Source organism: Triturus cristatus, chromosome 12 (assembly GCF_964204655.1).
Source record: "Triturus cristatus chromosome 12, aTriCri1.1, whole genome shotgun sequence".
NCBI classification, from domain to species: domain Eukaryota; kingdom Metazoa; phylum Chordata; class Amphibia; order Caudata; family Salamandridae; genus Triturus; species Triturus cristatus.
Window position 1 is genome coordinate 42,394,418 of NC_140595.1, and position 26,178 is coordinate 42,420,595.

Genomic DNA, 26,178 nt, shown 5'->3' on the forward strand with positions numbered 1-26,178 from the left:
CGGCACTTCAGACATAGCACTTTATCATTGGAATTATTTATTTATTTACTGAAACAATTGGTGCATCTCAGTCCAAACACATCCCCGAGATGTAAGAGGGATTTACAATCCGATGAGTAGAAAATAAATCACCGACATTAAAAATACTTCGACTGAGGCGGGGGTTCTGCAGGTGAGAACGCCTCGGTTGATCTTCAGCAGACGGGGGGGGGGGGGGGTGGGGGGGGGCTGCTGAACACTTCACATGCAGTGCATGCGTGGGGGAGGGAAGAGGATGAAGCCAGTGCCCGTTTCGGGGTTTTTTGGGGGCCTTGAGCACAACGTAAACCGGGCCTCTATTTGCAACAGTTGGAGTTAGAAAGAGTTAAAAGTTACCCAGACATAGAAGACACGCTAGAATGCCAGTACATTCGAATGACAGATATTTATAAATTATATACCAATAAAGGAATTCAAATAAAATATGTCGGCTCCTTCGATAACTATTCATGTTAAATATGCCTTTTTGAAAATGCATATTTAACAATGTTTACGCACGTCTCTCTTTCACTGGCTTCTAGGTCTGTGAAGTTAAAAGTTAATGGACTTGTATGAAAAATGCCCCTGTGATCTGTTTCATATTATGCTATTATTTTTAAGGTTTTAATGAACTAATCAATAAACTTCAACTAAAAAAAAAAGCTGGCCGCCCGTGCAGTGCCTTCATAGACCCTGGCAGATCTAGAAACCTCCCTACCGCCCCCTAGGCAGCCGCCTCTGGGCGCTTTATTACCGGACTCGTTAGCCAGACAGAGGCGGAAGGGTTTATTCTAACTGGGTCAAGAGGAGGCCTCTGAAATGAGCTCTCTAATGCCCACGGCCGGCCAGCACCATCACTCTGCAAATATTTGTGTGGCGCACTCCAGCAGGGAGTTTCAATTCTGCAAATGGCTTTTATTAGCAGGGGGGCCGAGCAGAGGCACCGGGGTTATTTCTGTGGAAGAGCTCTTTGAGTAGTGATTCGAGCTTTTAGCTGAGATCTGAAAACTGCACAGACCAGAAAAGGGATGCCTAATAACCCTGCAGCAAAGGGGGCCCTCTTTTTAGGTTCTAACCTGAAGACAAGAACCCTTGGTAAGACTCCCATTCTGCTGACAGCCTCGGTACGTTTCACCTTGCAGGTCCCTCACACTCGTCTACCCCAGCTTCACTTTATTTCAGCAAAATGTTGCTTTATTTCATTATCTGTCATTATTTCGCTTAAACATGGCCAACAGCATTGGAGCACGTGTCAGGAAACGTGTACAGTAACGTCTACCGACCCACCCAGCCACCCAACTGGCTCCATGAGATTTACTGACAAAAAAATCTGAAGTGTGCTGGCCCAGTCATGAGGACGATTAGGTGGAAGGTTTTAAAGGCTAGACCTCCGAGTTCGAACAGGACCCCAACATCAAAAGAAAAGCTCCAAAGTTCTTGAGGGACGTGAGATACCCAGTGCTTAATTTGTGCTGGTGTTTGCCGGTGCTCATCTTCCTAAGAACCCCAGGTCGTGCACTTTCCCGGCCATGAGCGCCGGACTGGCAGCTGCGGGCATTGAGCATTTTCCCAGTAGCCTGTAAGGGTGGGGGTTGGTTTTACAGCAGTGGGGGCATTTTTTGTTGTTATTGGGGGCCGGTTTTGCAGCAGCACTTCAATATCGTCTAAGAGTCAATAGCAACAGAGCTTCACACTTGCACTCGGCCTGCACCCCCCCCCCCCCCAGGAAGATAGGGGGCTGGTCCTACAAAATTGCCAGGGCTGCTCCGGGTTCCCATTCCAGCTCTGCTCTAATGCAACATCTTTTATAGATTTTCAATTGCAAGCGAGACTTTTGCCTTCCTTAATATCGACATGGTGGTACAGACCAACCCCACGAGTTGGTGCCAGACGTTTTCTCTTTCCCTAAGGTACATTTAAATACCTAGAAATGGGTGCTGGAGACCAGAACGGAAAAAAGCATCTAGGGAGCTCCGCATCAGTTTTTGACCCCAGGAGTTGCACTAACATCTGATAAGCCTGCTATGTATATCATATGGATGGTGAGAAAGCAAAAGACACATAATTGATGGACGGAATGCAGAACAAATCAAAACATTCACCCCCAGTCAAGAGATCTGGGTTAAATCCATCATTCCTTTGCTCACCATGCCACCCCAGTTTAGACCTGGCCATATGCAAATCAGTCTTGACCCTGTGCCTCATGGGAACAGTCCAGCCCGAACTGCCAAGCCAGGTCCTCCCTGGACCAGAAACAAGCATCCTAGGACCGGTTTCGGGGTATTAACCCTCTTCAGCCAGGATAGCTTGATTCCAGTGGCACAGTGAGCCCAGGACTCACATCTGAGCATACCTGGCGCACTTAGGGCGAGAAAGCAAAAGACACACAATTGATGGACGGAATGCAGAACAAATCAAAACATTCACCCTCAGTCAAGAGATCTGGGTTAAATACATCATATCATATGGATGTTGACCAGCTGGTGCAGCAGAGTACTGTCCACCTAGTGATGGGCCTCTGTGCCTAAGTAGCTAAAGAGCACTTCTGGTGGCCCAGTGTTCAGCTAAAGGATACAACTTTTGTGGCAATTTTATATAGCACAAACTTGGTGAAAAGGCATCAGAGAGATTTACATAAGCACCAGCTCACATTACACAAGGTCAGTTTTTTTTTAGGTGCAGGGAGATTGACTGATTTGTCCAGAATCACAGGTTGTTGAGCCGACGCCAGGACTCAAAACTGGTTCCCTAGTTCCCAAGTCGCACCTCTGGTACTTTGTTAGACCACATCTCCTGACTCGAGACAGAAAAGAACATTATGGCTCACTCATAGGGGCAGAGGTGGGAGAAGACAGGAAAGGCCACCCTTGAGTGTCCAAGGATGGTTCAGAAAGGGTACAAAGCTCAGCGCACAACCCTTAGCCCCATCATCCAGGAGTTAAACTTTTTAAGCCTGACCCCGGGATCTGAGTCCGAGACCACTAGCATGTGCTCAAAATCCATTCATATGGACTTTCAAAATCCTTTATAACTCTATGGTCCTATTTTCTTTCTCCACCACCCATATCTGCTTGATTTGGATCTAAATATATTTTTGGTGCCGTCTCTATGCTTTAATTCTCAAGGGCTTCATAGCTGCCAACCAGCAGTCGAACTTTGCTTCTATCACCAAACTTTCTGTGCAATATTAATAGAAAATTAAACCAAAACAACCATCTGTACAGCCAGGGGTGGACAAAAGTTGATCCCATTGTGTAGCAGGGAGGGGACTCTCCTGCAGTCTTGTATGCAGACACCCACGCAAGTGTACCCAGAGAGCGCTGCGCTCCTCCTCACCCTCCTATCTAAGCCATAAACTGAAACTCTCTGGAGCAAATAGGGGCACCGGAAATGCCCAATCCTGCTCCTGGATCTCCCCACCTTCAGCCGAGAACGGTATATGGACCAGTCATTCTCTGGGAGTGCCACAAGAATCTGGAACTCCTTAACTCTCTCCCTTCGCCGAACAACCTGCACAGCCACCTTCAACAAGCATTGGCATAGCCACTAGGTCTCGCCTTTGGGACCTTATAAGTGTTTAGCCATGCAACAGTTGCATAACTAAATACTTATAAGGTCCCAAAAGCGAGACCTATTGGCTATGCAAAGAGGCCGTGTGGCCGCGAAAGTTAAGTGATCGCGATCACGATCAAACATCAAGGCGGCCGTGGGGCCGCGAAAGTGAAAGTAATCGCGGTAAAGCGCGGCGCGCGCGTCCGCGCACATGCACTGTAGCTCTAGGCTGGCCTGGTAGCACTTTTTGGAGCCCTCTCAATAAGTCTCGCCAGACCAGCGCATGCGCTGGGTCAGGCGAGACCTAAAAAGGACCTCAACCTCCTCCTGTTTGACTGACACCTGGGTTCATCACTTTTGATCATACCCAAGTACTCTATCCTGGAGACGAACCACCTTCATTGTGTGTCCGCCATCTTAATGAATGCTTGAACCGGGTACCTCCCTGTCCACCGGCTACTTTTGTCCTAGTTGCAGCTAACGATGCAATATGTCTGACTGTAATTATTGTAACTGTAACTTGCTGCACCCTTGAATCATGTTACTGTTGCAAAGCGCTCTGATGCCTTCGGGCCATGTCCACGCTATTTAAAATTGCAAAAATAAATTTAATAAAATAAAATGTAATTGGAAGAAGGATAACTAAATTATAAATCCTGCTATCCGGAAGCAATGAACTGAACAGTGGCCTGGAATCAAATCTTTATTTAAGGCTGCTCGGGAAGTGTGGTACACGTGCGCCCCTCTAGCTGTAGGCGCCCTGGGCCTAAGCACAGCTTGTCCATTCCAAGAGCTGGCCCTGGCTGGAATGCACGTGAGGTCCTGGGGAAGATGTGGGCAGCCGAAACCAGAGGGCGGGAGCCACCCTGCGTGCACACCCCGGTGAACCTTACACCTTGGCACGGACAGGGCTGCAGGAACCTTTGCTCCACACACACTCAGAGCAGCAGTTCCAGACTTGCAAGAAGAGGTGGAATGCGCGGAATGAGGCCCGGAACCGGTTTGGCAGCAGGCTGAGGGTGTTCACGGCAGCAGCCGGCTGGAACTCCCCGGAGCGCCTTGAAGTTCTCCTGCGCGCCAGGAGCCCGACGCACAGCGCTGGAGGCCCCGGGTGGACATGGACAAGCTGCGGCGCCTCAGCGCGCACTGGGTCAAGTACGAGATCCTGGTGCACTTCCCGGAGGACGGGCGGATGCTTCCGGTCTCCGTCAAGCCCACGGACACCATGAAGGACCTGCGGGTGCACCTGGTGAAGCTGGGGGTCACCTCCTGGAAGAAGCACTTCTTCTACAACGGGGTGCAGCTGGGGGAGCACGAGACCGTCAAGTCGGTTAACATCAAGGACGGCTCGGTCATCCTGCTGGTCAGCGGTGCCAGGTACGCGCGCGTGCAGGGCCCCCCATCTTGTATCCACCCGCTCCTGGCTTCAGGTACGCGCGCGCAGGGTCCCCCATCTTGTATCCATCCGCTCCTGGCTCCAGATACGCCCGCGCGCCCGCAGGGCCCCCATCTTTTATCCATCCGCTCCTGGCTCCAGGTACGCGCGCTCAGGGGCCCCCATCTTGAATCCATCCGCTCCTGGCTCCAGGTACGCGCGCGCAGGACCCCCCTCCCCTCCCCCTCCATCTTGTATCCATCCGCTCCTGGCTTCCAGGCCCACTGAATTGATGCGATTCTGCGACCGCGGCTTTTTTTCACCGAGTGATGGATTTGCCGCATTTACCGCATAATATACCCTCTGGTGATGAATCTGCAGATTTTAACAACAAAAAATGTTTGTTGCTGAAAGGAAATACAAATGTGCGTGTGCGCTGCTTACTTTTCCGGGCTTATATTGTGATTTTTGTATGATTTATTTACGCGCTGCTTAGGCGGTGAGAGACAGCAAGGGGACGAAATGGAGGGAACGACTAGGACTGAAGGGAAGAAAGAATGAGATAACGTTCTGCATTTCTGCATTTATATAATGAGGCACACAGCTAGCATCGAACAACACTTGAGTAGTAGCAGGGTAACCCGAGACTGGTTCTGTGCTTGGAACCCTGTAGTGTGTAGGGTCCAGTTGAGATCGTACTGGAGAAACAAGGATGTTCTGTGTATTTTCATTACACACATATTATTTACAATGTGGGGTGCGGGCAGATGAAGAGATTTGCCCACGATCACACATTTTGACGGGCGCAGATGGCGGGATTAGAATGCAGGTTACCGAGTTTCACGTTCAGCATCTACTTAAACCTCACTGACTGAACTTCTCACAGCACCCACCGGTCTCAGAATATCCTGCTACAACTCAAATGCTCCCTGTGGTGTGTTCTGCTGCTTCTTGGAGCTAGATGTGCCCTTTACTATAAATTTAGATCTGCACAACGCCATGCCCCTTATTTAAAACCAATAATAACATTTACATAATGTTCCATATTTAATCGACCTCGGAAGGATGGAATGCTGAATTGTGACTTGCAGGTCGCACACAAATGCCAATAGCTAGTACTTAAATCACTGCACCATCTAGCCAGGTGTCAAACACTACCTGCGCGGCGTCCCGATGAGTGGAGAGTGTTGGAAAATGTAGAAGTTTCCTGCCAGGAGGTCGTTATAAATAATTTATAAAACACAGTTGTATCCAGTGAGGTCGCTCATCACAACATTGCTTCTGAAAAGTGGGTGGTTCAACTGCTCCAGGAGAACCTCGGAGCCTCGGCACTCTCAGTGCTGTACCTAGCCATGGTGCAGCAGGTGCAGAGGCACCGGCACCCGGTTGCTCCAGTCATCCAAAGAACTCTGATCATTGATGTGTGTTACTATCAAATCAGCGGGCCGGGTGATGGGGCATTTCCCCTGCATCCACGAGGGACTGGGGCACCCTGGCAGCACTGGTGCGCTCAGTTCTTGGCCAGTTTTTTTTCCCACGAGGCAGAAAAAGATACTTACCCCTTAAGAGGTTGGCTGACGAGGTCACTCACAACATGAAGGCTCTTTTCCAGACATGTGAAGCAAAATTCAGCCAGGCTCAGTTTGGTAGAGCTGGAATGATAGGTCAGGAGCATTACTTGTGACTAGGGTGCACCTGGTAAGGGCTGGCAAGTTTTGAATTTTGGTTATTCCAAGGAAGGGAATTCTTTCTCCTAAACCCCCCTAACGGCCGGGGCAGGACGGTGAGATAAGAGGTGAGATAAGATGATTTCTTTCGATGGATGGCTTGGTACACAAGGCAGCTGATTTTAAAAGTGACTCTCACCTCCTAGCCACAGGGAAAGCTGATGAACTCCAGACAGACATCTGTCTTTGGGAAAGAATGGTAGGCAGAGCTCTCATTTTTTCCAGTTCCATGTGTGGGCAGGTTATCTAGTCCAGGTTTCTTTTGTTGCATTCTGGGATTTGTAGTCTTGTTTAACTCGTTAAAAACACAACAGGATTCCAGGTCTAAGAATTCAAAGATTTGTCCTGGAAAGAATGAGCTACACGTGAAACTAGGAAACGTGAGCTATCCAGGTAGGGTTAACATTTGACCATCACAGCTGTTAGCATTCTGTGAAGTCTGGTAACAATTGGGAAAAATGACAAAAGTAGTTAATGTGTCTCCTTAAAAAGTAAATTTGTAAAAAGGAAATACTCATAAAACTGTTCTAAAGCAGCCAGCCAGACTGAGCCAACTAAACCTGAGCGCAGTAGACGTTGCTCCACGTCTTACTGAAATACCTGCAGGGCTGGGGAGAGTCAGTCGAAGTCAGTGTCTGGCACTATTGCAAGTCACGAGCTAAACTAGGTAAGAGTCAAAACAGCATTCCATTTTCAAGACAGGAGTTTCGGCTTTTCTAGAAGTTTTTATGGTGCTGCCACAAATATGCAGAAAATGGAATGTTGTTCAATAAAACCTGAAATGGTCACACAAGTTCATGTCCCTGACCTTTGACCTCCACAGGCTGTGCCTAGAAAGAGGAATTCTTGCACTGCTACAATTCACACAGGGTAATTTGTGCACTAGCGCTACCATTTATTGTGAAGCATCAACACTGGGCAGAAAAAGAGGTGTGCCTGGCTAGTGCCACTCTCCGCCATTTATGTTCGGTAGGTGGTCGCTATTTAGCTGGCCCAGCAGGTAAGTAGTGAAGTTTCACTGTTATGTGGCTAGTATGGCTAATTCACAGAGATACGGTACTTTTCTTTGTGAGGCCCCAAACAACAAAGAAAAGACACTATATGTCCAGCAGCATAATAAACAGCAGAAGATAAGGACTATTCTGTCAGAGGCAACGAGCAGACAGCAAAGAAACTTCACTGTGAACCAGGCATGCGGCAAAGCTACAGCTCATGCACCCCTTGCCAAACAGAAGCAACTAAAACATCACTATTCTTCTGACTATTAGTTAAACAGCCGAACATCTGTAATATTTGCCCAAAGGCCGGATAGATACTTCGATCACAGAATGCCGTGGTATCAGCATCTGTACAGTGGTAGCGTGACCACGTGGCTCCATGTCACCACCGGGACACCATGCTTGCAGAAGGGGGCTTTCATTCAACAATTAACTGGAATCGGATGTGTTGGTCCAACTGAGGCAAACTTACCTCCAAAGTGGTTGGTTGTCCACATCAAGTGTGACAATGCGTGCTCTCTAATTCTGCCCAGTGCATCGCCGTTGCTTGGTTGTCCACATCAAACGTGATCATGCGTTCTCTCTAATGCTGAGCAGCGCATCGCCCTTGCTTGGTTGTCCGCATCAAGTGTGATAATGTGTGCTCTCTAATGCTAGCCATTGCATCACAGTTGCTTGGTTGTCCACATCAAGTGTGATCATGCGTTCTCTCTAATGCCGGCTAGCGAATCGCTGTTGCTTGGTTGTCCACATCAAGTGTGATCATGCGTTCTCTCGCATGCTGACCAGTGCATCGCCAATGCATGGCTGTCTGTGTCTTGCGGATCTGGCTTCATCTTTGCGCTGCTGGGTGTGAACATTAGATCTGGTGAAAGAAGAGCAGGTCTTAGTGAGCCATTGACAAGTGGTTCAAGCCGGATACTTTCAATAATTCTCCTTGAATTGCTACTGGTTTACACTCAGCATCCTGAGTCTGGAGAGGGGGTTTTCACATCAAAGAGTCAAGAGTCACACTAGTTGGAGGTGGTAAGTTAATTATTAAGTTTAGGTCTTGGTTTCGTTTTTTTCTCCAAAAGCGTCTGACAGACCTTCATCCTACCTCCAGCTGTTAGTAAACGCCAGGCTCTCTCCTCCGCGCTCACGCCAACATTCCACTACATCACAACATTCTCTGAACCACAATCACTATTCTCTACAAAAACTCAAACATGCAGGGATCGTGGGCATGCAAGATATGACAGGCAGTCCATGCACAGGTTGAAGCCCTCGATTATTGGAAATTTCTGGGCCAGAGGTTGAAAGTGGGGTACCTTGAGAATCTCACCGAAGATGTCTCCACTGTACCACTAGGACTACGTAGAGGAACGGTGTATAGATTTTGACTCTCTAGGCAACATAGCATTTTGCAAGCTAGAGAATTTGGTACACACTGAAAAATAGTCATTTTTCTGGCTTTTGTAATAACTTTGTTCTATCAATAGGGGGCAGCCAAGGGCTACTGCGTTCCTGGGCGCAGAGCATGAAGTGTGGTAGCATAGTGCTGGGAGAGTAAAACCATTCGAAAGCTGGGGAAAGCCACAGGACATTGTTTTCCCCATAAACAGCAAAGCACACAACCTTGGCAGAGCCCAATAAATGTAGCTTAGTGAGCTCTGGTGAGTAGTACACAAAATTCAGTAACTGTGGCTGCATTTGTTTTGATGTTTTGTATATATACACTTATATCAATGCAGCATGACTAAGGGGAATGTATTTGTGTGGTTTCCCGAAAGCTGAAGCCAGCTATGACTTGCACGGTTGCTTAGTAACTTTTACTGAAGTGCACAACAGAGGCTAAGAGGTATGTGGAGGAGCATTCGTAAACTCCAGGGTCTGGGTGTCTCTACGGCTGGAAGGACTGTGGCATATTCAGTCCTATCCAAGACAAATCCTGACATGCAGCTGCCCCCCATAGCCTTCCCTGCCTTTTCAGGGCCTAGCCCTGTCAAGAACTCTTCTTATTTGCCCCCAAGGCCACTTAGCCCCAGTCATGCTCTGAATTGCAATTATTATTTTTTTAGCTATATTAACATTGAAATTTGTCTCTGTTATAGAAAACATATGGTGCCGAGTTTAGGAAACTCGTCACGCACTCTGGGCCAAGAAACTGGCGTGTGAGAGAGAAAGCTGCCGCCCATGAGAGAGACGGATAGATTCCTGCCCTGACTGGTCTGACACGTTTCGGTAAGTCGAGTTCATATAACGTACTGACTCAGGAGGCAGAAGCTACTGGAAGCTTTCACACTGTGAGTCATGTTGCCTGTAACATTAACAAGTAAAACAATGCAGCAGAGATTACTCTCTGTTGGTCTGTGAAGTTTCACCCTCTGACTAAGGCAAACAATTTGAATAAACATATTGCGGCCGGCTAGCATCATGGGATTTGGTTTTGTTGGATGTACATGGAGACACTAAAGGCTTGAGCCTGGGACGCGTGATAAAATGGCTGACCTCTGTGATTACCGCACTTTACATTTTCAGGGAAGCGCTGTGGTGTGTAGGGGGCAAAATGGCTGACCAATATGAACAGCATATAGGCATAAGAGAGGAGGAGAGAAGTGAGATGGAGAGGGAGGGAGGGAGAGAGAGAACTCTAGAAAAATATCACTGTTAATAAGAGTTGTAAGAACCAATGTGCTAAGAAATTCAGATGAGACCATCAGTCAGAAAGTCATAGAAACATGGCGCCTCTGATGGCAGGAGTTCTGGTGAATGATGAAACATGAGGAAAGTTGCGCCCAAGGGTGCTGGAGTGCGGATTGTTGTTTACGCGGGCCAGACTACAATTACCTTTTTCAAAACTACACCGAAAATATTTGAAAAATGTTAACGTAAAAGAGGTGCTGCACGTGAGTTCGAAGCACATAGAGCGACTTATAAAGAGATCACGCTCTTACCGATCAAAATATTTTAATTCATTTAAATGGGCTTATACATTTGTATTTCCAATAAATTCTTTGTTGTCATCCAGACACCCCAGATGAACGACAAAACTAAATCAACGTATATTGTCACATAGACCTCCAGCCAAACACTCTTCTATGTCGTAGGACATTCCAATTCACGTTCTAACTCAAACTTTAGCATATTTTATGACCTATACTTTACACTAGGTTTAGGTGCACATCAACATTTTGAGGGAGATATTTATACATGGCCATTATTATTCCAGTTTGTATTTTTGAGTTGATATTTTAGCAGTCTTTTTTGTTGAGACTATATTATTTAAAGCTACATTTTTGCAATCTGTATGTTTTGTGGGTTTTTTTCAGGCCGCATTTCTGAGTTTATGCTTTTGCAGGCCATATTTGGTATTCTTTATTTTTGCAGTCTGTATTTTTTTGGTTTACGTTTTTTGTAGTCAATATTTTTGCTATCTGTGTTTAAGCCTCTAGCATGTGACCCAGCCCCAATCCACCATTGACTTCCACCCAACTGCTGCAAATCACAATCTAAAGTTAAATAATATGGACATGGACATGGCTATATATTAACTCCACAATGCCGACTATCACTATATTTTCAAGGTCCACATCTACAGGGAATTGAAATATTTTGTATGCAAACATGACATCATTGGCAAATACCTTACAGGGAGATTTTGGAGCAGTAAAAGGGGAACCTTTTATTTCCTGATTAAACTTTGAAAGAGTAAGGAATATTTACAAAGAAAAAAAGAGAAAAATGTCTATAAAAGATGGAGTCTTTCTTATTAATTTGGAGAGTTGACATATCGGGGCATAACATGTGGAAACGGAGCCTACACCCCAGTTGTGATTGGCCCAATTACTAGTGATATATGCAGTGACTCCTGCTTCTACATATTGCAATTATGATCTTTTGTGAAATAAGAACCGCATCCCTGACAATTTTCCCGGTAAATGATGTGGCATGTGGATTTGGGTGTGGCTAAGCACCAAAATCTGCAAGTATCGCACGACTTTTTGGCCAGTAGTCATAATTGGGTGCTATTTATCGTACCTGATAAACTCTGATGCCTGTGGTGTTGTAATATATCGAGTGCAGTAAGTGTCACACCCTTTTTCCGGTCATTTGTAATCAGAACTTTAGAGATCTCTGGATAAATTATCCCCAACAGGTAATATTTGAGGGTTTTAGATCACAGATAGGTGCAATGGCATGAAATGTGGTGAGTCCTAGATACTAGGCTCCATTTAATTCTAACGGGTCTTTGTTAGTAGCCATGAGTAAGCCCTATGTACATAGGAGTGATGCTCACACCCAATGAGTGAGACTTGCAGTATCTGCCTGCCTGGCCCAAGGATGTTATTGTCAAAGGCACTTGTGTTTCTTTCAGTGCGTGGGTGCTAATTGCGGATGTGATTTCTGAATATGTTTAAATATGTAGATATTGGATGTGCATCTAATTATACATTGCAGAAGGTAATTCCATCTGCTTGGACCGGAAGCCAAAGAGAAGCCACATTGCTTCTTTGTAAATGTTTGTTTTATGAGATAGACAGAATGTAAGTATCTCGGCAGCAGGACATTTTTTATAAATAAGACCGTGGCACAGAAAAAGCCAGCATTTGAAAAACTGATCATGGTAGAGAAGATGGATCACATCATTTACATAATTTTTCTTCCCAAAATGCATTTCTCATTTTCACTTTCGGAGCACTACTATATTTGGGGTGATTGTGTTAATTCGCGCAAACCATAATGCATATCCCTGGTGGCAACCCCACACGGCGCATACAGTCCAGAATCAGTCAATTTCTTCTGCAAAACCATGATGCGATAAAATGTGAACATATAAATTGGACTCCTAACACCCACTTCTAAATGTAGAGATTTCAAGTAAACGCTCCAAGAATGTTGTAATCCCGAGGCTGGCACATGTATATTTTATTTTTCACCACCTGCAAACTTTCAATGGGAATGCATTTTTTGCTGCTGCAAATTAGAGCTGGAGTTTCCATCTGAATTTTTAGACGCCATAATTGAGGCGCAATACAATTTGCTAAAGTTGTATTTTTTTGGGTAGATTTTGCTGTCAACTTAACGACCATGACGACAGGTGTAGGGACACACAGAATGTATGTGGTACAAAATCCCTCACAAACTTCCAACAATATAAAATTGGAAGAAAGGCCATTTTGGACAAAAAAAGTTGGCGATGTTTATTCTTTAGTGTGCATAGCAAAAACCCAATTTTTAAAAGAGAGGGAGAAAATGTAAAAAAAAAAAAAACACCCCAAACCATTCATTCTTAAAGGTCACACTTGAAACGTTAATTGTCAGGAATCCAAGAGCAATGTCAGCGGCAGCAGGGAGGTTAGTTTCAAGAGAATGTGGCGAGTCAACTGGAGTCTGTATACTCGGCTCAAGTCTGCGGGGCTTAGTTTCAACTTTCTCAAACTTGGGCAAAGTGTTAGTTTCAACTTTTCTCAGTATGTTGAGGGTTCCAATCAGCTATTCTCCGACTACCAGAACCATAAAGTTCTCAGAGGACAGGTATTATCATAACTCCCAGGACAGTGTAGATATCCTATTGTGGGATGTAGTAATTGATATTAATACACTTAATTTACCTGGTATTAAATAAGAATAAAGAACTGCACATAGGGTTGTGCCACCATTTTGTACAATGATCTTCCTATTTGGGATGTTGGAGTCCTCTAGTGGGCAGAACCTGGTCACAGGAGGTCAGATCTATCCAGTCAGATGCCACTACATAAAAGGGCCTTTGGGTGCAACAAAAATACCTGGATTGTGACAAAGTATGAAGATTCTGAACTAACGATTGATTTTACTTGATGTACCATTTATACATTTACACCTGAATGTTTGTTTTTCTTTTCATCTTCATCCATAATACGTTGACCACCAGTTCTTTGGATTTTCTATTGGCACCAATGAAGTAGGCGTCATTGCCACCGACCAGGAATCCTAGCCTATGAGCTGTTTTCACGATACGACACTCTTCCAGTTTCCTCGCCAACCATGCCATTGCTTTCCTACCTGCTCCTTTGAAACTTTGCGGAGACAGAGGATAACCACCTCGATAACTAAATAGTGTGGCCATCTGCGACTTGTCAATTTGACTACTATTGCCATCATCTGGACATTTGCTATTTGTGACTCACAGCAGTAAACTACTGTATCCATCTTCCATTGCCCAACTTTAGATGCACCTACTGATGTATCTGATGATGATGTGCATTTGCCAAATTTACTCTTTATTCATAAAAGCAGTGTTTACATTTTCACTGTCTCTCCGAGAGAGTTTCAGTATATACCAGTGGGCTCTGAATATGCTATTGGAAGTCCACCAGTTTTCTAAAACTGACACGGAGTTGTCTTCGCCTCTTCCCAGACAATTTTTACGCAGGAGGCACCAGAAAGCGGTCGGGATGGGGTGGGCCGGTGCTGTAAAACCGAGCACGTATCCAAACCCAGTGCGCATGATTCTCAAAAGAGCGAGTTGGAGGTCTGTAAACTTTCCCCCTGGTGACAATTACGAGGTGGGATTGACTGTGGGTCTAGGGGAACCAGTCGGCGTAGAGGCGATGTCTCGCTTGTCACCAAAGGGCTCCATTTTGTCATGGAGGCGGCGCCCAGCCTGGAGTTCTCATGTACTGCAGAAGTTCCAGGCGTGAGTCAGTTCATGTGGCTAACATACCATATTAGTAAGGGTGTCTAAAATGACAGCCCAGATTATTGATTCATTATGAAAGCTCTCGGCACACGCCACGCCTTCCACACAACACAAACCCCATTAAACACATCCACAGTCTGTTCACTCGAAAACAGTGCAAGACTGTCCTGAGCATGGCAGGTGCTCTCCGGCAAAAAAGAAACCTGCAGTGTCCTAGACAGCCAGGATCACTTTAGATTCTTCTCTGTGGCACGTGCACAAAAAATGTAGCGAAGCGCGAAGTTACTCACCCCAGAGATGTAAGACCCACGACTACTGATGGATGCCGGAGTCAACATGGCAAATTGCTAATCAAAGGCTCACCGGCTATGCCAGTGCCCAAAAGATGGCAACACTGGATTAGGAGTCCTAGTTTATATTCCAGGTTACTCAACTACAAAGCACATTCACTCATCCCACCACCCATCCTAGACTAGCTCCACTGGGCACATATTGGACCACAACCAACCATTATCCAGGAGGATACAACATAATCAGAGATCCCTGCCAGCCCCCCGGTGGTCTTTGTGCTAATATAGGAGCCACCACTATGGAAGCTCCTGTAAGTCACAAAAAGTGTGGTGCGCGTCCGCCATGGTTCTGACAGCTGTGCACCAACCCTTTTTGTTTTTCAGAGACAAACTCCTGGGAACTTCACACCCGAAGATGTAAGGCTCGATTTATTTTCTGTTTGTGAGCTATTGAAAAAAGGGATGTTAGACTTTCCGTTCTAAATAGAGCACGTGGTCTGATGCCCTTACTCAGACGGCTCCCGCCTCCTACACCCCTACTCTGAAGGGCCGCTGGAATACATTTTCTTACAGCGGAGCTGGTGGGTAAAAGACTGACTCATAATCGAGGAGGTGAACTGAGGGTTACTTTTGTGACCTGTCCATCAAACACTAAATCAAGCCTTTAGCTCCAGAACTGCAAAGCGATTAGCAGGAGTCACACATGATCGGTTCTGCATGAGGATGCAAGGGGATGCTGATGGGACACCTTTGGATGACGCACATGCGCTTTGCCCGAGTGAGTAATCAAATCCGTACAGGTGAGATGGGATTACCTCTGGTACACTGGGATTTGGCTACACATTTGACAGATGAAATTTAAAGTCTCAGTGGACCCTAAAAAAAACGCATAACGTGAATGTAGCTAACAAGTGCCAGAAGGCCAAACCTATAGAAGATGGGGGAATGTACATGCCATACCCTTTGACCTCTAGATCCCATCACAGACAAGGACATCACATGCCCTTTGACCTCTATATCCCAAGGAAGGAAGAGGAACCGCCTGTCTTTTGACCTCTTCAATTGTTGATAGGAAACGTCACATGCCCTTTGACTTCTCGAAGCCAGCTAGGAAGTGACCAGAGGCGCAACTAGAGCCAAATTTCGGGGGGGGGGGGGGCTGAGCAAAAATTTCGGGGGGGGGCTGAACTTTAAGCAATAGGCAGAGTGGAGCTGCAGGAGCTCTTAGAGGGGGTGAAACAACAGCAAGGCCTCATTAACATGCAAATGGTCTTTTAAAGACCTGTGAAGTGCTCGGGTGCGGCTGCTTTTTTGCCCGGGAAGGTGTCTCATCCCGGGCTGCCACACACGACGGGGGTGGGGGGGGGGGGGGGGGGGGGGCTGAAGCCCTTTGAGTCCAATGGGTGGGGCGCGCCTGGAAGTGACATCATATCCCCTTTGAATGTTCCATTCCATCAAAGAAGACAATATTACATAGATTTTGACCTTTCAATGCCATCATAGGAAGTGACATCATTTGCCTGTTTTTATCACTGGTTACATCCCAGGAAGGGACATCACATAACCTTTGACACCAATGACAGGCCATAGCAGAGAAAATTTTTCTGGACAACCTTTACTGACCCCTTGAAGCAAATGAGTGGCAAGACACAAGCAATATTGTTTGTGGGACACCCCCGCGCCGCACGGCCACCAGCTGCTGCGTGTGCCCCCTGCCTGCCCTCTGCCTCGCTGCCGCCTCGTTTGCCGGTTGCCGGCTGCCTCCGCTGCGGGGATTGTTTTGCCTGGTTTTGACGATCATTTGTGCCTGTTTTTGTTTTACTTCGTTTAACCTCTTTTTTTTCCGTGTTTTGTCGTTTATTTGTGCCTGTTTAGCATTTTTCTTTCTGCCCGTGTTTTAGGCTCTCCTTCCTTGTTGTCCGCCTACCTCGCCGCCCTCCGCTCTCCCTTCCCGCCACCGCCGCTTGTCCCCGCCCCTTTTCTCTTCTGTAACCCTCCCCGCTCCCGCCTCCCAGCTGCTCCGCCCACCCGCGCACTTGGCCTTAAATGGCGACCGTGCGACGCAGGTGAGTGTGACCCACTTGTGGGACACCCCCGCGCCGCACGGCCACCAGCTGCTGCGTGTGCCCCCTGCCTGCCCTCTGCCTCGCTGCCGCCTCGTTTGCCGGTTGCCGGCTGCCTCCGCTGCGGGGATTGTTTTGCCTGGTTTTGACGATCATTTGTGCCTGTTTTTGTTTTACTTCGTTTAACCTCTTTTTTTTCCGTGTTTTGTCGTTTATTTGTGCCTGTTTAGCATTTTTCTTTCTGCCCGTGTTTTAGGCTCTCCTTCCTTGTTGTCCGCCTACCTCGCCGCCCTCCGCCCTCCCTTCCCGCCACCGCCGCTTGTCCCCGCCCCTTTTCTCTTCTGTAACCCTCCCCGCTCCCGCCTCCCAGCTGCTCCGCCCACCCGCGCACTTCGCCTTAAATGGCGACCGTGCGAACGCGCAGCGGTCACGCGCAGCGGGCGCGCCAATTGTGCGCCGAAGGCGCGCCAAAGGTAAGCCCGTCTGCGCCCGTCCGCGACCGGATCGCGACCAGCGCCAGGACCCCTGGTCCTCGAAGACCCCGTCCGACCCGCAGGACGTACTCATCCGCCACCCTCAACGCACTCAACACCGGCCGACGCCCAGAGTGCCACCAAGCCACACCACGTCACACCCACGGACCCTTCAGCTGCCACGCCTGCAAGTTCTCCTGCATCCGGACCTGCCTCGCACCAACACCCGCCAAGTCAAACACCAGCAGCACCCACCTCAAGTGCATCCTGCTCAACACCCGCTCCGTCCACAGACACGCCATCGAACTCTGGAACCTCCTAGACGCCACAGCCCCAGACGTTGCCTTCCTCACAGAGACCTGGATGAACGCCTCTTCAGCTCCCGACATCGCCATCGCTATCCCAGAGGGCTACAAGATCGTCCGGAGGGACCGAAACGCCAACCAGATGGGAGGAGGCATCGCCATCGTCCACAGGAGCACCATCCGTCTCACGACCAGCACCGACAACACCCTGACCAGCGCCGAACACCTGCATTTCCAGATCCACACCAACCCGAAGACCACCCTCAGAGGCACCCTGATCTACCGACCCCCTGGACCACGCACACAATTCAGCGAGGACATCGCCGACTTCGTCAGCCCGCATGCCCTCCCCTCCGCTGACTACATCCTCCTGGGGGACCTCAACTTCCACCTGGAGAACAACAAGGACCGCAACACCAGCACCCTGCTCGACAACCTCGCCAACCTGGGACTCAAGCAACTGGTGTCCACCCCCACCCACCTCGCCGGACACACACTCGACGCAGTCTTCTCTTCCAGCACAGACATCGACTTCAGCCACGCCACTGAGCTTCAATGGACGGACCACAGCTGCGTCCACTTCACCTTCAAGAGAACGACGACCCACCACCACCAGCAACAGGCCGCCCGCAGAAGCTGGAACAAGATCTCAGCAGACCAGCTCGCCACCTCCCTGAGCCAGCACCCTCCTGCCAGCTCAGCGAACCCCAGCCAAGCCGCCGACAACCTCACGAAGTGGATCAGCAACTGCGCGGACGAACTCGCCCCACTGAGGACCCCGCCTAGCAGACCCGGCAGCAAGAAGGCCCCATGGTTCACCGACGAACTCAAGAGCTCCAAGAAGAACTGCCGAGCCCTCGAGAAAGTCTGGAGAAGGGAACCGACACCGGACACCAGGACCTCCTTCAAACTCGCCACCCGGAAACACCACCAGCTGATCCGCGCCGCCAAGAAAACAGCATTCAAGGACCGGCTGGACAACAACGCACACAACTGCAAGGAACTCTTCAACATCGTGAAAGAGCTTTCCAACCCCAGCGCAGGAAACAACGACATCACCCCATCGCAAGACCTCTGCAACTCCCTCGCTTCATACTTCCACAACAAGATCGCGGACATACACAGCAGCTTCAACAACCAACCAACGCACACCATGACCGAACAACCGCCCCCCACCACCACCCTCCACGCCTGGACCCCGATCAGCACCGAAGACACCATCCGCACGATGAACTCCATCCACTCCGGATCACCGACCGACCCCTGCCCTCACCACGTCTTCAACAAGGCCGACGCTGTCATCGCACCCCACCTGCGAGACATCATCAACACATCCTTCGACACCGCCACCTTCCCTGAGAGCTGGAAGCACGCCGAACTCAGCGCTCTACTCAAGAAACCCACAGCGGACCCCACCGAACTCAAGAACTACCGCCCCATCTCGCTCCTCCCGTTTCCAGCCAAAGTCATCGAGAAGACCGTCAACAAGCAGATGGCCGCCTTCCTCGAGACGAACAGATCCCTCGACCCCTCACAGTCCGGCTTCCGAGCCAACCACAGCACCGAGACCGCCCTCATCGCCGCCACCGATGACATCCGAGCCCTGATGGACAAGGGAGAAACAGCGGCCCTCATCCTCCTAGACCTCTCCGCGGCATTCGACACGGTCTGCCACCGCACCCTAGTACGGCGCCTCAGCAACATCGGCATCCAGGACAAGGCGCTGGAATGGATCATCTCCTTCCTCGACGGAAGAACACAGAGAGTCCGCCTTCCACAGTACAAGTCAGAGGCCTCCGAAGTCATCTGCGGCGTCCCCCAAGGATCATCTCTGAGCCCCACCCTCTTCAACGTCTACATGAGCCCCCTCGCGGCCATCGTACGCAAACACAACCTCAGCATAATCTCCTACGCCGACGACACCCAGCTGATCCTCTCCCTGACCAACGACCCCGCCGCCGCCAGAGCCAACCTGCACAAAGGGATGAAAGAGGTAGCCGAGTGGATGACAACCAGCCGCCTGAAACTGAACTCGGACAAGACGGAGGTCCTCATCCTGGGCTCCTCACCCTCCGCCTGGGACGACTCCTGGTGGCCTCCCGCCCTGGGCACCGCACCCAAACCGACAGACCATGCACGAAACCTGGGCTTCATCCTGGACTCCTCCCTCTCCATGACCAGGCAAGTCAACAACGTCTCCTCGGCGTGCTTCAACATCCTACGCATGCTACGGAAGATCTTCTGGTGGATCCCCACCGAGACCAGGAAGACCGTCACCCAGGCCCTCGTCACCAGCCGACTGGACTACGGCAACGCCCTCTACGCCGGTACCACCGCCAAGCTCCAGAAGAGACTCCAGCGGATCCAGAACGCCTCAGCCAGACTCATCCTCGACATCCCACGAACCAGCCACATCACCGGACATCTGAGAGACCTTCACTGGCTCCCCGTCAACAAAAGAATCACCTTCCGCCTCCTCACCCACGCACACAAGGCCCTACACGACCAAGGCCCGAGCTACCTCAACAGCCGAGTCAACTTCTACGCTCCCAAACGCCACCTCCGATCAGCCAACCACGCCCTCGCCGCCGTCCCCCACATCCGAAGAGCGACTACAGGAGGAAGGTCCTTCTCCTACCTGGCCGCCAAGACCTGGAACTCCCTCCCGACCGACCTGCGCCTGACCCAAGACCACCTCTCCTTCAGGAAGAAGCTGAAGACCTGGATGTTCGAGCAGTAGCGGCACCCCCCCCCCCCCCAGCGCCTTGAGACCCTACGGGTATGTAGCGCGCTCTACAAGTATCACTGATTGATTGATTGATTGAATCACAGCGATGTCATGCACAGCAGACACAAGGGTTGTGACTGCAATCCGACAGGAATAAGTGTCACGTATGCAGGTGACAAAGTCAAGTTTTTAACCTACAGACGGTCCACACCTGGCGAGCAACCAACATCACAAAACAACACGTGCTCACATTATTCCTCTGGGTGACCAGTTGCACCGTCCAACAGGGTAGAGAGCCTTCCAGGCCGAGCCAATCACAGACTCCTGAACCCTTTAACCAGGGCCTCTGGAAAGATGCCAGTGTGCAGCCTCACGTGTTCGGCGTGAATGCGGACTTGTCACCTTTGCTGCCCCATCCATCATCTGCTGCATAATCTGCAGATTTATAGCAAAAAATGTTTCCAGTTTAAATCGTTCAAATGTTACTACAATTTGGCTGCACGTGGCACAGTGCTGCCCTAGACAAATTACAATAATTAACTGGGTACCTCTACCTGTTGACTGATTGAATTGGCCATTTAAGGAGGTGACTATCTTGCCCAGATAGTGTGGACATCCCCGTTTGATGGACTGGTGAAGGCCTTTTGGCTGTAATACCAAACAACAACCTTAAATACGTCTATGTAATTTAAACAGTGTAGATTGGAGGATTCTTTTTTGTGAGGATGTTGTTATTATTTTTCATACTATCACACAATCATCTTCACATCACGGATGTAGAAAATACAAGAATCACAACCTCATTTTAAGGTCACGCCTCGACAATCTTGAATTACCTCCTGCTACAACACATACATATATATGTTTTGTAGTTTTTATATATCGCCAATTCGACCCGAAGGTATTGGAGCGCTCTACATGAGCACCAGTTACATTACACGAGGCTACGTTCATGTTTTCAGGCACGCGGAGATTAAGTGATTTGCCCAGAATCACAAAATATTGAGGCGACGCCGAGACTCCATCCTGGATTCTCAGTTCCAAAGTCGGCAGCTCTGGCCGGAAGGACCATAGATTTGCTTTTTAACGAGCACAGGTGCTGCACAATGTGCCTTTCCTTGTTGCATAATTTAGGGAACCCTGCCGCATAATTTGGGGTTCCTGTGCTGCATAATTCTCGTGGCCCTCCCTGCAATGGAATGCAGAAGGTATGTGCACTCTGACAGCAGCACAAACACGCAAAGAGAAGGCTGGAGAAAGGTATGCGAGGGTGACAGTCCCCCAGAGCCAGGACACAGAAAGCCTGATGACGTGTGCAGAGTTTGTGATCGACAGAGGAAGAATGTTGTAGCTGAAGAGAGACGGGGGAGGGACAGGCATTCTATTCGTGTCAATATTTCAAAATAAATACAGCGGGGTCGAGTCACCAAAATAAGTGTAAACGTTCTACGACTCTGCCTGAATGTGCTTTTTAACACTTTTCAAAAACAAGTGTAATAATATTACTCAAAGGCAAGCCAGGCGCAGGTTTCCTGGTGAACTATTGCCCCTGTCATGTGACATTTTAAAGGCCGCCTCTGTGCATAGCGTAGAATTCCACACAGTGAGATGAGCGGCCAAATCCGCAAAAGAAGATTATATATTTTTTTCACTGTCTGGGACAAACATTTGTTCCCACTGAGAAAGCCTTTCCCAACACCCCCACCAGATGTGGGGGTGATCTGTCCCCTCCCCATACTGGAAGGGGAGTTCCCCCAGCAGCTGGCTGGAATACATTTCAAATCCTTTCAGTGTGGGAGAGGGCCTGCTTACAGTTCATGAATGGCCATAGACACACATGATTGTGGGTGCACACAAACCTACAAGTCTAACCATGCCTTATAAAGCCCACATCCCAGCGGTGGGCAGGTTTTACTACTGTTTATTTCTTAACACTCGCCAGCAAAGAAATCTACAATACTAAAACCAATAATGGCTGCCAAGTATCTTTTCCCGAATTTATGGCATGTGTAAATTGAGGTGTTTTCAACCATAAACATACTTTTAATGTTGAAAATCCCTTTGGTCATGTTTCACAATCACATTATTTTTGGCAAGAAATATTAATATGATTTTTCACTGTCATTTCAGCAATGTTACACCTCAGTTCCGGAAGGGTTCGAAAATATTTCTGCATATTTTTACGCAAATTAAGACTGCCTCTAACAATTGACAGCCTTTTATTTATTTTTCTACCACAGGTGTAGGAGAACCTGGGGCGCAGTGCGAAGACTGTGAAAACGGCCCGGCTTACGCAGCCAGACCCGAGGGCGAAGGCGGATTCGCAATATTACGCCGCCAGACCTAAGAACGAAGGCGGATTCTCAGTATTACGCGGCCAGCCCCTAGGGCGAAGTATCAGTGTTACGCCGCCAACTCAAGACACGCCTACCCGTCCCCCAGTGTTTCCAGAATGTTCTGTTTGAAACAGTTGCATTTTGACACATGGCTGCCTAGTATCTGAAACGGAGATGGTATCCTGATGCAATTAAATTGCATGCATGTTTTCTTTTCAGGGGATTTGTGCTGGCCCAGCAATTTGCACGATGAGCGACAGCGCAGTGGAGTCGAGCACAAAAGGACGTCAGCGGTGGGCCTGCGCGGGCTTTCGTTTGAACTACCTCTTTTTAAATGAATCCCGCTGCCTGTTTGTCAACGCTGTGGGCTCTCCACAATGGAGGATGCAGGGAGTTTCTGTAGAAAACGACAGCCATGACACATGCTGAGCGATCTCGCTGATTTGACGCTATAACCGTAACATGTATTTATACAGGCTGCCAGAGGCTAAGAAATAAATAGTGCAGCCTGCTTAGAGGCATCTGGGCCCATGAGTGGGAGGGGCTCCCTGCAACCCAATTATGACTGTCTTTTACTACCCATGTGAGGGGCGCGGTGGGCGCCATTTTCCATGCTTGCGTTAGGGGCCGCGGAACCCTTGCTATGGCACTGCAGGCTATGTTTTTAGCATTCAGCCCTCACAGCTATTGATTACATGCACTTCAGTGATCAACAGTGTCCTCCTGCTACTGGCTGCAACCTTTGACCTTTAGCCTCTGAATCACCTACTTAGGGTTGCAAGGCAAGGCTTTCTTAGGAGAAGGGTTCTTGAAGATGTATGACCTACTTAAAATACAAAAAGGAAGGATTACCGTAGAACAGCAAAATCTAACCACAGGCCTTGTGCAAGGGCATTTTTGTTCATATGCAGATAGGATTGAGGCTCCTTCCGTGTGGACAGGACACTACTTTTTCAGCCCAGTCATTCATTTAAGCAATTTATGCATTCTGGGAGTTGAAGTTTTAATTTGCACCATTCTTAGATCATTTTTAAGATACTTGAATTCTCCTCTTCAGTCATTTCACCTCTGCCCCTTCCGTGCCCTTTTTCTCCCCCTCTTCTTTTTTTTTCAATTTTTGCATTTGTATGGAAAACTTACACAGTGTTCTTTTACTTAGCACTTATACTTGGGCTATTTGTTTGTTAGTAGCTAAGGGAACCGAAACCTAGGTAGACCTAGGGATATGTTGCTAGGGTTATCAGATGTCTCCATGCCACTAGGACACAGCTGATCCAGTCCGAGTCTTTTCTTTTGCAAATCAATGTTTGTCTCCTTTGGGCATGAATGTTTTCATATGTCTAACTTGGTTCAATTGAACTGACACTACAACTCCCAAGATGCAATGATTTGTATACAAGTCATACACTCAAAGTAAGCTGCCCACTCACAAGAAATGATCCGTTAACCCTATCTGTGTAGGATCTCACTAATCAATATCCCGAAGTAGCCAGAATTCAATCATGGGTTCCAGAAGACTAAAAACACAACCAATAGACCAGCTCCTTTAAATAAAGAGCGGCACTACTCCAGTTTCTGGGCTTCAACTGGTCCTTGTTGAGAGTCCGCCCTTCTTTAAGCGGGCAGAGTCCTATTTCCATGGCCCTCCTGGTATCTATGCCACGACAGCACAAACTGGAATCTGCCAGCGGGTCAGCCAAAGCTGGTGGAGATCTCATAACCTCACCTCTGGGTAGAGCCAGGCACAGGGGGTTGGAGGCTGGTGGATATTGCTCATTTTACTTTCACTTTACCTACAACACAGTGAACCTGATGCTTCAATCAGAATATCCCGTCACAAGGCCTGCATATAACATTGGCTCGATTAATGAGTATTGTATTCAATTTCCGCACTCCATTTTCTCTGCTAATGGGGTCTTGTCTCTCGATTGTCATGAGTGAGGGTACCGGTGGTACAGAAATGATGTGAGTAGAAAGGGATGTCTTTCATCACACTCAAATGCATCATGCTCTCTGACGTCACCTCTAAGCGAGTGCACGGGTGGGTGGGAATCACACGTTGGGTGACGCTTAACCCAGATGCTGGGTCTGTTGCTGTGATGTCACTTCCTCCATTGTTGCTCCATTTGGATTGCATAGTGGAGTTGTGGTGAAGGATGCTGTATGTTGTGACCCTATGGGACCTGTGCAAATTATGTTAGGATGGGGTGATGGGTGGCCTATGGATGGGGGGGGGGGCTTCAACACCTAATCTACTTCTTGCCAAGCCATCTCCCACAATGCTCCTTCCAGACATGGCAGGTTCAGGGTAACATCACTTCTGGGATGGGGAGCCTGGGGTATAATTCAAGCGGCGAGGCTTAACCAAGGAAAGAGGTGCCTTCACTCTCAAATTACCAAGATTCGCCCACTTTTTAGTTTGATGAATGGCTTCCCCTTCAACCACTGATGTGACCTTGAGAGGAAAGGGGGAGCTTTCCTGAAAGGTAGCTCGGTGTTCGACTGACACTGCACCAGCCTTCCTGGCCTTTCACAAGTGCCAGCCAGTTTATACATCTCCCTTTTCCCTATAGGCTCGTTGGCCTCTAGGCACAGATGCAGTAAGGGACACTTTATTTAAGACAAGTATTAGATAAGTATTAACGCGCTCCCCCCGCCCTCCCAGAATGTGAACCCCAGGCTGCACGGCGCGTTCAGATAATGCGTTCTGTTACCTTGTGTAATTTATTCTGATGCAATGCGCAAGTGCTCAGATCTTGAAGCATTCCGACACGACTTGAAATAAAATAGTATAAAAGTGCACTCTTGTGTCTGTCTTAATCGCACGCGCCCTCCCCCTCGTTTAGTGAAATATGCTCCCCGTTCCTGCTAATTGCATCTTCAGCAATAAAGTGCAAAAGTTACCGCTGCTCCTTGCGGCATTAATTCATAGTCGGCGCAAGGGGAATGGCGGCCATAACTTTGCTTTAGACGCGCCATCGCCGCCATCTTTCAGACGCGTTCTTTAATCTTCAGACTACTTCTGCGACAGCCATTTAGCTCTTCCCAGTGCCGCAGGATGGATGGCCGAGCAACCTCTGCCAACAAAGGTCTTTCTTTGCAAAAAAAGTCCTAAAATCCAGAAAACAGGACAAAAATGTGCTGTGAGGAAAGGCCCAACAGAGATGTCAATTCACTGAAATTCGGGGGCAGTGACATCACACCCCCTGTGACGCACTTCAACGTGACTGGTTGCCACCCTGAATGACCCTCCACAGTCTCCTGTTTACTAGGGAGGTGTCAGGGCAGGGGGTGGAGCCAACAGGAAGTAAACATGCCCACAAGAGCCCTATCCACTTTCAGTTCCTGCCTCTCTCTTCATGAGTCCTCGGACTAGGACACCCGGGACACCATAGGACAGCCAGGGCAGTGCTGAGGCCACCATAGGACAGCCAGGGCACTGGCCAGTGCTGAGGCCACCATAGGACATCCAGAGCAGTGCTGAGGCCACCATAGGACGTCCAGGGCAGTGCCGATGCCACCATAGGACATCCAGAGCAGTGCTGAGGCCACCAGAAGGACAGCCAGGGCAGTGCTGAGACCACACAGAATAGGCCAGGGCAGTGCCGAGGCCACCATAGGAAAGGGCAGTGGTGAGGCCACCATAGGACAG

General features: G+C 48.6%; 1 protein-coding gene across 1 annotated transcript; it reads left to right on the top strand.

Annotated features, from left to right (window-relative positions):
* Positions 1-4,485: 4,485 nt before the first annotated feature.
* On the top strand, positions 4,486-25,328 carry TINCR (TINCR ubiquitin domain containing). Its single transcript, XM_085637465.1, has 3 exons — positions 4,486-4,947; positions 9,764-9,893; positions 22,431-25,328. Exons 1-2 carry the CDS (start codon positions 4,688-4,690, stop codon positions 9,825-9,827), a joined length of 324 nt encoding a protein of 107 aa, XP_085493591.1. The 5' UTR covers positions 4,486-4,687; the 3' UTR covers positions 9,828-9,893; positions 22,431-25,328.
* The last annotated feature ends 850 nt before the right edge of the window (positions 25,329-26,178 follow it).